This window comes from Geotrypetes seraphini, chromosome 11, assembly GCF_902459505.1.
Source record: "Geotrypetes seraphini chromosome 11, aGeoSer1.1, whole genome shotgun sequence".
Classification (NCBI taxonomy): Eukaryota; Metazoa; Chordata; class Amphibia; order Gymnophiona; family Dermophiidae; genus Geotrypetes; species Geotrypetes seraphini.
The window spans coordinates 20,732,102-20,748,026 of record NC_047094.1 but is presented as its reverse complement, the minus strand read 5'-3'; the positions used below and the strand labels follow the sequence as shown (position 1 = coordinate 20,748,026).

Below are 15,925 nucleotides of genomic sequence, written 5' to 3'. Positions count from 1 at the left end.
TGGATTACCCCAATCAGCAGAGGTAAACTAGTCCTCTCACTATCTCAGCTGCAGATTAACTGGAAACCATTTCTTCCAGAAGCATCCATTTTTCTAGTAAACTTAACAGGGATGGGATAGATTTTAGGCCCAGGGAAGTTACCTTGACCTAAGACTGCAGCATTAAGCAAAATAATTACAATTGATAGTGTTGACAGCTTCCCACCCCCTGGCTCCTTCAGTCATTTTATACATGATGATATAGAAGACAGAAGTTAAATAGTTATAGACCTCCCTCCAGCACAACAGGCATTAAAACCAATGTTATGGAAATTGATTGTAGGTTTATTTTGGAAGGTATGATTTACTGCATAGGGATGAAAGCATGTAGCCCCCAACTGTCCATAATCCTGGTAAATTTCAGCGAGGCTTTCTTAAAAGATCCCATCACATTGGTGCCAGGGGCTGGATCTTACACTTCACTGTATAGTTTCTCCTCTTCAGCAGTTACATTTAACAAGCTTCCTGCTGGTTTTGCACAGCAGCAACGATCACACCCCTACTCTGCGTTCACGTGGAATTCCGTGGTGGATTAAAAGGTCTTCTAATGTATTCAGTTCTTTAGATAATTTCTCATAGTGCTGGTAAAAAAAAAAAAAAGATGTGAGCAAAATGATCCCTTAGAACAGACATGGACAACTCCGGTCCTCCAGGGCCGGAATCCAATCGGGTTTTCAGGATTTCACCAATGAATATGCCTGAGATCTATTTGCATGCACTGCTTTCAATGCATATTCATTGGTGAAATCCTGAAAACCCGATTAGGTTCCGGCCCTCGAGGACCGGAGTTGCCCATGTCTGCCTTAGAATTAACAGAACTCTAGTGCAGCTGTACTTGTAGAGCGTCGGCTATTAGCACTGCACTACCACGCCGCTAAACAACTAAAATTCAAGTAATAGGTCTGGTTAGAAGCAGAAACAAGAACAGCTTCGAAAGAACAAGAGATGAAGATAGATGCATGCAACAGTCTTCCAGTAAACAGCAGTGACTTAGCGATTAGAGCAGCTGCCTCTGTCCCCTGAGGTTGAGTTTGATTCCCACTCTAGCTCCTTGTGCCTATGGACAAGTCACTTAGGGGTCCCTTTTACTAAGGCGCGTTAACCGATTTTGCGTGCGCTAAATGCTAAGGCGCCCATTATATTTATGGGCACCTTAGCCTTTAGCGCATGCTAAATTGGTTAGCTTGCCTTAGTAAAAGGACCCCTTAATTTTTTGATTGTAACCACACAGAAAAAGTGGTGCATCAAGTCCCATCCCCTTAAAGAGACAGGGGAAGAAGAATGGCAGCAGAATTCAAGACATGCAATAAAGTATAAGATCCTCAAGTCCATGAATGTTACAACAGCTCATAAGAATAGCCCTACTGGGTCAGACCAATGGGTCATCAAGTCAAGTCCAGTAGCCCGTTCTCACAGTGGCCAATCCAGGTCACTAGTACCTGGCCAAAACCCAGAGTAGCAACATTCCAGAACCCCACTGAGAACAACATTCCAGAGCTGAGATTGTGATGTTAACAATGGCTTGATTGCCCTATACTTGGCTCACGTATGAATATAATAGCCATACTGGGTCAGACAATGGTCCATCAAGCCCAGTAGCCCGTTCTCACAATGGCCAATCCAGGTCACTAGTACCTGGCCAAAACCCAAGGTGTAGCAATATTCCATGCTACCAATACAGGGCAAGCAGTGGCTTCCCCTCTGTCTCTGTCAATAACAGACTATGGACTTTTCCTCCAGGAACTTGTCCAAACCTTTCTTAAAACCAGCTACGCTAGAAACCACTAACAATACAAGAATGAAATTGGGCAGATTAGATGATTGCTTCCCATCCTAATCTGTCATTCTATGCTATGTTTTTATAAAAAATTTTTATACCTCTTGGCACTGCCCTAAGGAGTCAAACTTGGTCACTTTTGATTTATTTTGTTTTTCGATCTCCGACGCAGATTTTAAGTATCCTGCTTCTTCAAAAAGTGATTTCAACAATTTATTGTACCCCTAGAAAGAAAAAAAAAAAAAAAAAGAGATGGCAGTAAGGTTCAAAATAAACTCGGAACTGCAAAATAAACATACTTGCAATTTAGCAGGTTGTACTTTCCAAAATTTTTTTTTTCCTTACAGAGCTAGCATGAGTAGGAAGCTAAATTACAACATTCCTTTTTTTTTTTTTAAGTTTTCAGCATACATGCACCCCTCTCCCCTATTTGTTTTGCTAGTTACTCCTACTAAGAAAATGTTCACAGTAACTTGCACAATAAAGCTCTGTGGATGGATTTTCACTGGAGTCAATAGTGATAAGCCGAGTTCAAAATACATCCGTTCCAGTGCTGTCTCCACAACCACAAGAGACTGAGCTACTTCAAAGCCTGTGGTTAGCTAGTGCCTGGACTCTAGAAGCCAGGGTTATCTTCAGCGTATGCCTGACTACACGTCATACTAGAAATCAGAAAGGGGTCTCGATAGTCGTCATGCCCAATATCCATGAATACTCAATATAGCACCGCAGGACAAACTGATGATTTATTAAAATTATCTAACTGTGTTAAACTTCAGTCAACGTGACAAAGGAGAATTAACTCATAAACCTTCCAAACACTAGCTCCAAAGCACTATTTAAATACTTTCCCAAAACTTCACTAGATACCATAAACCTGCAAGGTGGGTACACTTCTCCCTCCCTATTCACGGGGGTTAGGGGCAGAGCTCCCTGCTGTAGTCTTGTAAGACCACGGGAACTCGCAGCACGGCTCTGCACGGGGCAGGAGGGTAGGAAGATCGCTCCTGCCCCACATCACCGCTAGACCACCAGGTAAGGTCCATGCTCCGATCGCCCCCACGCCAGCTCCGATCGCTTCCCCCGCCGCCTCTGATCACCCCCCCCCCCAAGTCCCAGGGACATTTTTTCTTAGGGGGGGGGGGGCTTGGGAAAAAAACTGCAGATAATCGAAACCGTGAACATTGAAACCGCAAATAGGAAGGGGGAAGTGTATATTATAATGCTTATGATACTTATATCATAGGATTTCTTATAACTTATATGTTATTTCAGATCCCCATCCTGGGACCTTAGCTTTAACCATATATACACCACCTGCCCTTACATACACCAAAAAGTACCAACTACAAGTGCCGAAATGTAGCCCTCTTCTTAATATTAGATATAACATCAGCAAGCTGATATCTGGCAACACTTATCTTTAAAGGTCTTAACCACTTCCAGCGCTGGCAAGACTTAAGACTCCCAAGGCTCTCCCTCATGAACATTTCAATCACAATGATCTTCCTCGGGATCTCTGCCTGCGTTGCCAAGCTGAGTGTCAGTTCAGCTCATTCCTGCAAATGTCTGCGACGCCATTGGCCAAAGCTACGGTCCCAGGTTTTAATACATCATTCAATTTGCCCAGTTCATGTACAGAAATATCAAACATCTATTTAATGCAATTCATTTTTCTCAACTGTACAGAAGATGCTGGGAAGGCCCCAAGAGTGAAATTTTGCGGTCACTCAAGCAGTAATACAGATCTCATTTACTTTAAACCAGGGGTGTCAAAGTCCCTCCTCGAGGGCCGCAATCCAGTTGGGTTTTCCCCAATGAATATGCATGAGATCTATTTGCATGCACTGCTTTCATTGTATGCTAATAGATCTCATGCATATTCATTGGGGAAATCCTGAAAACCCGACTGGATTGCGGCCCTCGAGGAGGGACTTTGACACCCCTGATTTAAACCCACTTAAAACTCTGAAAATACTTTCCTTTTAACTGTCTGCTAGAAAGAGTTAATAGGAATGTCAGAAACGCTTAATGTTCTAAAGAGTTTGTTGATCAGAAGAGAAAAACAGCAGTGTATGGATTTAGCGCCGACTTCTACACACCTGTTCAGTAATTAGCGCATCATAAAAAGACTGCTCCACATCATCCCATTTCCGCTGCAGTGATTCAGGCAGTGTTGGATAAACTGAAAACACCATGGCAGAGCTAATGTAAACATTTGGAAGCAGGTATCATAGTAACATAGTAAATGACGGCTCAGGAGTAATCTAAGGAAATACTTTTCTTTTTTACAGAAAGGATGGTAAATGCATTGAATAGACTCCTGGTAGAGGTGGTGGGGCAAAGATTATCTGAATTCAAGAAAACGTGGATCTCGTAGGGAGAGGAGGAGATAGTGGATGCTGTGGATGGGCAGTCTGGATGGGCCATTTGGCCTTTATCTGCCATCATGTTTCTATGTTTCAGCATGTCAACTAGTTTATTTGGCTTGGAATCGGGCTGGCAAATAAGATGCCAGTTTGGCGGAGAGTTAGCACCCACCCATAAATGAAACCCGCGTGGTACGCACAGAACAAGACCGGATCACCCTTCCTATTTAGATGGGATCAGCAGCCATTGTCGTGCTGCTTCAAATCAGAAGTACGTCAGTGACATATGCCAAGCTCTTTCTCTGAGGGGAAATTCATGGAGCTTACGCATCTACCCTCAGGCAAGGCACAGCCCAGACAGTTCCAGTCCTCTGCATTACTATTTCAGCAGGTGACCTCACAGACACATTGGAAAGCCTCTCTCCTTTCCAGCTAGGGGAGTAACGACAGGAAGACCGGCAGAATCAGCTCTACCCCTCTACAAAGGAACGATATTCACTAAGTGAAGCTTCTCAGGGTGCCTTTGAAGCCATATTAGGCTGGGGTTTAGAAGTTATAATGCAGGCTATAAAATAATATTTGAATATCATGCCACTGTTTTCATTTTGACTGCACACAGAAACCCATCAATTGGGGTCAACACTTAGGGGAAAATTCTAGAATCGGCAACCTACCAGTGCTTAAGTTAAACAACAAACTTTGTTTCAAACGCCACCGTTAAATCACCTACCAGTGCCTAAATTATACGTGCCAGAATCTCGCCCAGGTAGGCACTTTAGACCCCCGACCGCCACTATGGGCGTGGCTAATGCCGGAAGTGGCGTTAGGCGACCTAAAGTGTCTACGTAAGTGTGATGTACGCCAAAGGTGCCAGAAATCTAGGCCCGGAAAATCCTGGCCTACATTTCCAGCGCCTCTCTTTTGCGGAGGCACAATTCTCTATAGGGCGCCGTTGCACGATTGACATGCGAGCGGCACCCTATAGAGAATCCGGGCCTTAGTGTAGGCCCCGACTCTAGTTCTTGCTGCTTCTCTTTATTAGCAGTGTCCGATAGCTTGCATTGGTCATCTTACCTAGCAGGGAATGTGGATGGCAAACGAGAGGCGTCTCAAACATCATTGAGTAAATGCAAGTACTAGGCTCTAACACACACACCAGTTTATTACTTCTTCCACAAACAAGACGAACCTGCAAGAAAAAGCACAGAATAAGCTAACTCCTCTTTTGCAAGTTACCGGCTAAATTGCAACTGTTTACTTTTCACAGCCCAATCAGGATCACAGAAACAGCTACACCATACCATTTTGTTTTCCAGTATACTAAGTGGAAGGTGATTAGGACTAGAGAATGACACGGGGGACAAATTTTTTCCCGTCCACGCAGGAACTCATTATCCCGTCGAGTTCTTTTCCTGTCCCTGCCCCATTCTTGTAAGCTCCGTCCTCATCTGCACAAGCCTCAAACACTTTAGAATCCTAAGTAGCAGCATTCTAGAGCTCAGATTGTGATGTCATAATGCCTCATTCCACCAACGCCTAAGCTCCGTCCTCATCTGCACAAGCCTCAAACCCTTTAAAATCATAAGTAGCAACATTCTAGAGTTCAGATTGTGATGTCATAATGCCTCAATCCACCAGTGCCTAAGCTCTGTCCTCATCTGTACAAGCTTTAAATACTTTAAAATCATAAATGTTTGAGGCTTGCGCGGTTCAAGTTTTATTTGAGCAGCTGGAGCACTGGTGAGTGAAGGAAATCTCTCGCGGTATGCTCAGACCACCTCTTCCTGCACTAAAGTCGGGCCTCACCAATCAGGAGTTGCGGGTCAACGATTTTGGGGTAAAGCTGTAACCCTTTTCCATGTTTTCCATTCCACAGCTTAATTCAGCTACTTCCAAACAGTCCTATACCAGGGGTAGGCAATTCCGATCCTCGAGAGCCACAGGAAGGTCATGTTTTCAGGATATCCACAATAAATATGCATCACAAGGAGGCAGTACATGCAAATCCATCTCATACAAATTCGTTGTGGGTATCCTGAAAACCTGACCGGAATTGCCTACCCCTGGTCTATACCTCCAATTCCCAATCTTCTCCTGGAGGCACTTCACTTGTGTTTTTATGTATAATACACAAGTACTCAGTCTATTATGAATGTAAATCTCTCTTGTGCATCTTTGTTATGGAATCTGGAGCACAAGACAAACACTGGTCTACATACAACATACTAGGTTGCGGGATAAGCTACCTAACAACTTGTTCACTGGGCTGTGCAAAATGCTCCAAATCCTAAAGAATTTATTTTCTGCAAATAAAAAGCCAGCATTAAAATAATCATACCTTGGTTTGCCTCTTTTTGTCGCCACAAGAATCCCCTTCCCTCATCCACATGCCAACAAAGGTGTTGTTCTCAATGGCCCACTCCTGCCAGATTCTGTAAAAAACACACACACAAAAATGATTCTGATGAAAACATTGAGCAATTAGACAAACAAGATCAAACTAAAGTATGAAAAAACAAATTACGATGGTCAGAAGGTATGCAAACTAATAAATGGCTCAGAAAATGTTACATTTGTGCATTTTTGGACTCCCACTGCTTACTGAAAAGCCCACTAGCAGGGGTGTGCAGGACAAAATGTTCTGTTTGAGGGATAACTTTCTGGAGCAGTGTATCGCAGACTGTGTACCTCCTGAGATTTCAGGTGTGCCGCGGCGCACTAGGGAGGAGGAGAGGCGCCGGCTGGCTGCCTACAGGACATGCTTCTTGTTGCGAGAGGCACGTCCTTTAGGCAATCAGCCAGCACAAGCGCCTATCCACTCCGGTTCTCTTCCCTGTTGACCCCCCCCCCACTAGTATCTCAGGGCCTGTCTGAAGGCCCTTCACGCATGTGCGTGATGTAATCACAGCGACGTCATACGCTTCTGGGTGCCTCAAGCTGCGGCCACTATGGTGTACCGCGGCTCAAGAAAGATTGCGAGACACTGTTCTGGAGGAAAAGTCCATAATCTGCTTCTGAGACAAACAAGGGGGAAGTCACTGTTTGCCCTGGGATGGTTAGAATGGAATGTTGATAATATTTGAGATTCTGCCAGGTACTTGTGACCCAGATTGGCTACTGTTGGAAACAGGATACCATGCTAGATGGACAATTGGGTCTAACCCAGTGTGACTATTATGTTCTCATGTTTCCTGTGTAGTTTACAGAACTGTTTTATTTGGGGATTTTTTTTTTTTTTTCTTTTAGTAGGGAATGTCATCAATATGTTCCCTATTACACAAAAGGAGTAAGGAAACAAGGTGACAGCCGGTCTGGTTATCCAACGTGAGGAATAATAGAGAAGCAGACCAAACGGAACAAAAAAAACAAACAAACCCCAAGCTAACGTACACCCAAGATTTAGGAAAGCGCCCGATGTGGCTGCATCCGGGGCAAACTGGAACATAGAACAGTAAATATAAAAAGGATAATAGCGAGTGCAACATTTAACAAAATAAACCATTCACAAATACAACATTCACTCATTAGAGTAGGGTTGTTAAGAATTAGCTGGAATCATTCAGTCTCTCCACTATGGCCTTATCCTCCCTGAGCGCCTCTTTTGCTCCTTGATCATTCAACGGTCCCATGGATTCCCTCATAGGTTTTCTGCTTCCGATATACCCCCCACAAGTTGTAACTATGAGTTTTTGCCTCTTTGGCAAGTTTTTATTTTTTAGCTTTCTTCAATCAGTGCTTTGCATCTAATTTGCCAGGACAGGCTGAAATATCATTGGAACTTCCAAGAGCCACACACGAGGAAGAGGAAGCAGGATTAAGAGCCTTCAACTAACAGGCTCCAGATAAAAGGAAACATAACTAATCCTTACCCTAATATTCCGCTGTAGGCATTAAATCGAAAAGACTGCTCGTGTTGAGTGACATTGTGGAAGGGACAAAATTCATATTTATATCTGTAAAAATGAAGAAATATTTTAGCTTTTCAACATGAAAAAGAATCAATTTTACATTTTTCTCTACAAGGGCAATTCATCATACACATATTTAAACGACGACGATAAGGGCTCCTTTTACGAAGCCGCGTTAGCAGCTTCATCGCACGCACCTTTTCAGCACGCGCTAACCCCAGCGCTAGCCGTAAAACTACCGCCTGCTCAAGAGGAGTCAGTAGTGGATAGCGCGGCCAGCAAATTAGTGCGCGCTTATTATGCGCGTTAAAACTGCTAACGCAGCTTCGCAAAAGGCGCCCTAAATGTTTGGAATGTTAAGTTACTCACGAGGATTCCATAAAACTGAAACACTTTCCATCAAGTCTCCTAAGATGGGACGGCCCTGTAAAACAAATATTACTAAAGTTACTGCAAGAAAGTCACTTTTAATGTCACAAAGATGTTAAGTGTTGCCAGATTTGTTCAGACTGAAGGTCCATCAAGCCCAGTATCCCGTTTCCAATAGTGGCCAATCTAGGTCAGAAGTACCTGGCAAGATCCCAATATAATAAAACAGATTTTATGCCGCTTATCCTAGAAATAAGCAATGGATTTTCCCGAGTCCATCTTAATAATGGCTTATGGACTTTTTTTTTTAAAGGAAATTATCTAATCCTTTTTAAACCCTGCTAAGCTACGCTTTTACCACATTCTCTGGCAACAAATTCCAGAGTTTAATGATACATTTTAGTAAAGAAATGTTTCTCCTGTTTGTTTTAAATTTACTAAATTTTAATTAACTCGCTTTGGATATGGGACAAATGTCCTCAAATGTGATAACATTAATGCACAAGTTCACTTTCAGCTGCTCAACTCCCTGGCACTCTCCTTCCCCGACCCACCAACGGAATGGGAGATGCAGATGGCTCACCAATCACCACCCCTCCCCCCCAGTGGGCACACGAAACAGAGGCAACCCGATTAAATCAAGCTCAGATGCCATAATCAATACCAATGTTAAGTCTATACCTGAAATTGGAGAGGGCTTCATTTTTGGTTGTAGTTTGTTTCTTTGAGGCATAAATTGATTGTTGAACCTTTTACAGACAAAGACAAGAAAGCAAAAAAAAAAAAAATCATTGCAAATATTTCAAATAAAACCAAAAAAAAAATTGACCTTGAAATATCCACAGAGAAGAAAATCTAAGCGGAACAAAGAAAAAAAAAAACAGTGGAGTGACAATGTTCCTGAAATGGACTTTATTGAAAGTTAAAAAGTTCCACAAGTCAACGTAAACAATCCACATAAAAATAAAATGACCCACATAAAAACCTCTAGGTCCTCAAGGTTTTTATGTGGATCATTTTATTTTTATATGGATTGTTTACGTTGACTTGTGGAACTTTTAAATAAAGTCCATTTCAAGAACATCGTCACTCCACAAATATTTCAAATAATGCAGGTAGAGCACTAAAGCAATACATAAGGGAAAAGAAAGGACTTATTATTTTGTACCAGGGCTCATAGTGTTTTCCACAATTAGTTGAAACCCTAGGGATTTAAAGTAGCTTTTCCTATTTCTTCCCAGCTCTTTCATACCTACCTTCTTAATAGATTCATGAACTGGCTGTTACTAATGTGGTTATTCTAACAGTCTTACTCTAACAGTCTTAAAACCAGGAATCATGCTCCATGGGACTTAAATAAAGTCACCAGGTCTTACACTTAATAACTACAATGCCATTCATGCCTCACAGTCTAATAACACTGCTTCTGAAATACCACTATAATGACAGACATAACTGGAAGGAGGAAAATGGGGAAAAATCCCCAACACTACAATTCAGTTCTGCTCTGTAACAAACATATTCATTAACATTCAAGTAATTGGATCAACACAGCTACAAAAACTGTGCAACCATCATTAATCTTATATAGAGCTCATAGCTGCTCACGTGTCGTGCTATCAAAGCAGAGACAAACCAGCCTTTATATTCTTGAGTGTTTTCCTTTTTTTTTTTTTTTTTTATTATATCCTCTCAGATCATCTGAGAGAGACAGAGAAATCTCCAAATTTGGACTGATCACAAGGCAGAAAGCAGGCGAAGCTGACAGGGCGGGGCTTCAGGACCACTAGGCACATCTACAAGAAAAGAAGATTACTGAGGCGAGAACCTAATCTTTCTTTCTAGTGCAATGTGTCTAGGGGCCCTGAATGCTACAGATGTACCAAAGCAGTCCTTGGAGCCTCGGTTGGGCCTGCTGAGCCTGCCTTCAAAACAGAGGACCCGAAAGCGGAGTCTTTCCTAGCTGCTACGTCCACCCTATAGAACCTGGTAAAGGTATGAGGAGTAAACTAGAGCAGGGGTCCCCAAAGTCCCTCCTTGAGGGCCGAATCCAGTTGGGTTTTCAGGATTTCCCCAATGAATATGCATTGAGAGCAGTGCATGCACATAGATCTCATGCATATTCATTGAGGAAATCCTGAAAACCTGACTGGATTCGGCCCTCAAGGAGGGACTTTGGGGACCCCTGGACTAGAGAATGACACAGGGACAAACTTTTCCTGTCCCATTCCTGCAAGCTCCATCCTCATCTACACAAGCCTCAAACACTTTAACATCATAAGTGTTCAAGGCTTGTGCGATTAAGGCAGAGTTTACAGGAATGGGACAGGGACAAAACTCGCGGGGATGGGAAAATTGAGTTCCTGCAGGGACGGGGACAAATTTGTCCCTGTGCCATTCTCTAGGGTAGACTAAGTAGCTGCTCTTCTGATTTTTTCAGGTGAAACCGTCCGAGTCTCCGCCCATGAGGTAGTGACTCCTCTAGTAGAATGCGCTTTCAAAGCAATTGATGGCTGAATACCACAGCCCACATATGTGGAGGACATGGCCATTTCAAAATTGAGGCTTTAGATGCCAGCCTCCCTTTCTTGGCATGACTGGTCAGAACAAAAAGATGATCCAATACGCAAAACTCATTGGTAACTTTGCGGTACGGGATAAGCACTCACTTGACATTCAGCAAATGCAATGCTCTATCCTTTTTCTTAGGCCCTGTAGGGTGAAAAGCGGGCAAACGGACTTCCTGATTGACGTGGAAGGCTGAGACTACTTTATGCAAGGAGGACACATCGTGAGCAAGGACATCCCTGCTTCTGTAAACTTAAGGAACGGTTCCCTGCTGGAGGAACTTCCAGTTGTTTTAACTCTCCTAGTGAGGTAAAAATAATGCCCGAGAGCACAGAGGCTTTGAACAGCCAGCGCACCGTGGGGTCTTCTCCCTGGTCCACGACCACTACTGTTTCTTGACTACTGCCAGTAAAATTGCACCAAAAACGGCCCGTGGGGACTTCCCTGAAGTACAAAAATATAGGGAAAGAGGGTTTTAGAAGTGGGGGACCTTAGCTCTGGCTACAAAAACCTTCAAAATTCACTTTTGGAGACCTCCCCCTGATTTTCCCCTTACACTATAAAAGCCTTACTCACTGTGCCATGTGCCTGTCTGCTTCAGCTCAGGAATGCAGCTGGGATAAAGGGAGAACTCTGCCTCACAGATCACTGGATGAACTTGGTCTTCGGGCTGCCAGTTGGATTAAGCCTCAACCCCCATTAAACCTTGTGCTGCGGGGTGGGGGGAAGGACCATGCAGCTGGCCCACTATTAATTCTGGTGAAGTTGGGAAGGAGCCAAAAAGCCTGCGCTCAAGCTCCTGATAAATTATGGATGCAAGCAGCTATGCAGGGGATGGCCCCTGAGTTCAAAATATACAAAAGCAGGCTGGCTAGCTAGGTGTCCCAGAGGGCTGATCTTGCTAGCAGCAGCAGACTTTTGCAGTCTGCATCTTCCCAAGTGAGAACCTCTGGGCACCGAGCTTCTGACTGAACACTTAGTAAAAAAAAAAAAAAAAATGCCCCCCAAAAGAATAAATCTGCAGAGCAGAAACACTTCTGAGCAATTTGTTTGCAGGAAAAAGAATAAACTGAGGCAGCAGGAGCAGCTCCCTGGGAAGGAAACAGAGTTCAAGAGATGTTTGACAGCATTCTGCAAGCAACTTGCGGGTTCAGATGCAAAACCCTAGCATTTAGGTCCACTAGACACACTGCACTTTAAATAAAATGATGTACTCTCTAATAACCCAGGTTTCCTTTTTGTTAGATATATTCAAACATGTTGTGAATGCACCACATACCCATAAGTACTTGGTTCTTCAACAATTTTCATCTTTCCAGCTATCATTGGATGAGCTGTAAAAGAATTGAAAACAGACCAATAAACTTCAGTTGACTGTAGTTATTAACTACAACCATTCAGAAAAAAATGTGACTATCTCTAGGAAAAGGTGACTAAAGTCTCCACAAACAAAAAAGAGGTTTTAATGAATTCTGTTAGATCAAACAATTTGTAATACAACTGTCCAAATCCCATCCTCTAATGTGGAAAAAATAAAAACACTACAAATGTTAAAGCGTTACTTTTTCATACTGCCAACTTTAATCATATTTTCCCAGAGACTGTCACAAATGCTGTAAGTAGATATCTGAATAAGAGGGGGGGGGGGGGGTGCTGAAAAGTTCTCAGCCTAAACAATGTCCTAAATTCTGAGTGTTATTTTGCCACTGTAGTTGAAGAGAGTCTTATCTTATTTTGCAAAGTGCCAATTTGCAGAATTGTAAGGCTATGTTTTTTTAGCCATAGAAACATGATGGCAGATAAAGGCCAAAAGGCCCATCAAGCCTGCCCACAGTTTCAGATCATTGATTGAACCATGTCAACGAAAAGTGTTGCAATTTCAAGCATGAAACTCCGAGCTTTCATGAGGTTCTTATTCCTGCAGAAGAAAACTCCAAAAGAAATCCATGAATGTGTGATAAGTGACAAAAGGGCCCCTCATACTCCACAGCGATTGGTCTATGAATTACAAATTTTTGAGGGCCATCTGATCTCATTTTAACATTGTCACTACATATGGGTTGTTAAAAGAAACCATGTATTCGTATATTGATTATACTGATCTCAGGGAAGTTATTTTCTCATAGCTATAAGATCTTGCACTCATCCAGTTTTTCCACTTTTAATTAGCTCTATTCTAACAGTGCAAAGTGTCTCTTCAATTTTAAATGTGAATTGCCGCTGCTGGGTCAGACCAGTGGTCCATCGTGCCCAGCAGTCCGCTCATGCGGCGGCCCTCTGGTCAAAGACCAGCACCCTGAAACTAGCCCTACCTACGTACATTCCGGTTCAGCAGGAACTTGTCGAGCTTGGTCTTGAATCCCTGGAGGGAGTTTTCTCCTATAACAGCCTCCGGAAGAGCGTTCCAGTTTTCTACCATTCTCTGGGTGAAGAAGATGGAATCTATCCCCTTTCAATTTTAGAAAGTGCCCTCTCGTTCTCCCTACCTTGGAGAGGGTGAACAACCTGTCCTTTTCCACCAAGTCTATTCCCTTCAGTACCTTGAATGTTTCAATCATGTCCCCCCTTAATCTCCTCTGTTCGAGGGAGAAAAGGCAGAGTTTCTCTAATCTTTCGCTGTACTAATAAAACTCAGCAGAAACAGTTTTAGATTGGCTGGGACATCTGGATTTGTAAGTTTATTAGTCCAACATGCAGTTCTTTTCCAGTAAAATCTCATCACTCTCAAGACAGGCATCACAAAAGAAAAACAATTTCCCTGTTAGCACAGTTGCTTTAACGCATCTTCAATTTCATAAAAAGCAAACTGGTCTTATTAAACAAAAAAAAATTGTTTTTGTAATAAGTTCTTGTCATATTAATGAACAAAGAGATGCATAAAAAAAGAAAGCCTATGAACATCTTTTCCTTGATCTTCCATATTAAGGAGGGAGGGTGGCCAGGGGCTATGCCCAACTCGAGACTTCTGCTTCATGAAGCAGGTGAAGCCCAGCTCCTTTGCCAAGCCTTTAATATACATGGCAATTGACAATCCACTCACTCTGCACTTACTGCCTCTTTTACAAAGCTGTGCAGCAACAGCCCCGAAGCCTTTTAAATCTCTATGGCAGGGGTGTCCAAAGTCGGTCCTCGAGGGCCGCAGTCCAGTCGGATTTTCAGGATTTCCCCAATGAATATACATGAGGTCTATTTGCATGCACTGCTTTCATTGTATGCTAATAGATCTCATGCATATTCATTGGGGAAATCCTGAAAACCCGACTGGATTGCAGCCCTCGAGGACCGACATTGGACACCCCTGCTCTATTGGCTTCGGGGCCGTTAGTGCGGCTTTGTAAAAGAGGCCTTTAGACTTGTTTGCTACACACTCTGTAACTTAGACCTCATATTATTCAATCATGCCTCCAGTTTAGCCACCTATTTACCCTGATTACTATATATCTAAGCTGAAGTTGCCCCCTCATTTCATTGTATTGAATGAACAGCATTAGCACCATGACAGTCATGTAGCAGAAATATGATAAGTCATTATGCTACTGTACTCTTTTATCATATTTCTGCTACATGACTTAGTATACATTTTAATGTGTGTGTGTGTGTATATATATATATATATTGACTGTTAATAGTTATGTATACTATAACAGTCTGTATACTATTAACAGTCATGTAGCAGAAATATGATAAAAGTCAATACAGTAAAAATAGCATAATGGGCAGCATGTAAGAACATTCAGGTAACATGATACATGTCAGCATAATACCAGTGAAGCACTTAACAGACATTTGAATATTCAGATAATATAGATACTGTATATCCTAAGGCTGCAGGACTGTGTTGACCCAGTGCATGCTGGGACTTGTTGCTTTGCTTTTCTTAGTTCAGGGGTGTCCAATGTTGGTCCTCGAGGGCCGCAATCCAGTCGGGTTTTCAGGATTTCCCCAATGAATATGCATTGAAAGCAGTGCATGCACATAGATCTCATGCATATTCATTGGGGAAATCCTGAAAATACGACTGGATTGCGGCCCTCGAGGACCGACATTGGACACCCCTGTCTTAGTTAATACAATGAGGAAATCAGAATTACAAGTTCCTGCATGCAACAGTATAAACCCAGGACTGGATCAACCCGGTCTTGCAAATCCAGATCCACCTGGCAGTCAGAAATATTATATTAGGATTAAATTTATCTATCTCAAAGTTTACCTCATTGATTTATTTTACTAGTGTTATGCTTTTCTCAAAATAATTAAGTCTTATGATTTAAGCTGTACCACTTTGGATAAATCTGTCCATAAAGTCAGTTAATACAGCCCAACAAATACAGCTACGTATTTCTAGTTCAAGCAAAGGAATGCAAGAAATAATGGTGGCATTCTGGAGTCTCTAGACCAGGGTTGTCTAATGTCGTTCCTCGAGGGCCACAATCCGGTCGGGTTTTCAGGATTTCCCCGATGAATTTGCATGCACTGCTTCCACTGCATGCAAACAGATCGCAGGCATATTGCTTGCGGAAATCCTGAAAAACTGAGGTAGGACGCCCCTGCTCTAAAACATAAACCGAGGCAAATATCAGCGACCTGCGGCTTAGCACCCCTCCCCTATGTACGAAGAGTAGCGCGCACCCCCCCAAAAAAAAAAACAACAAAAAACAAACAACAGCCCAGTCCGCTAAGTTCACGTGATAACGCTACAAGTGCCATCACCGCCTCTGCCCACGCGCTACTACTCACCATGCAGCGCGAGAAGCAACATCATCAGCGAGCACTGGCCGCGCGCCGCCCTCCTCCCCCACATTCCAGAGCCCTCCAGCTCTGCCGCCGCTTCCTTTGACACTAAAGCTCCGAGCGCAAAGCACGACGGGACCCAGAGGCTAATAGTGCTGGGATCG

The 15,925-nt window shown here is 42.9% G+C and overlaps 1 protein-coding gene across 1 annotated transcript; it reads right to left on the bottom strand.

The window, feature by feature from the left end:
* Nucleotides 1–306: 306 nt before the first annotated feature.
* GNPTG (N-acetylglucosamine-1-phosphate transferase subunit gamma) lies at nucleotides 307–15,920 on the bottom strand. The gene is made up of 10 exons (XM_033963403.1): nucleotides 15,768–15,920; nucleotides 12,310–12,364; nucleotides 9,144–9,211; nucleotides 8,463–8,517; nucleotides 8,055–8,138; nucleotides 6,524–6,617; nucleotides 5,260–5,374; nucleotides 3,919–4,001; nucleotides 1,918–2,040; nucleotides 307–620 (listed from the first exon to the last, which is right to left on the bottom strand). Exons 1-10 carry the CDS (start codon nucleotides 15,829–15,831, stop codon nucleotides 531–533), a joined length of 831 nt encoding a protein of 276 aa, XP_033819294.1. The 5' UTR covers nucleotides 15,832–15,920; the 3' UTR covers nucleotides 307–530.
* Nucleotides 15,921–15,925: the final 5 nt, after the last annotated feature.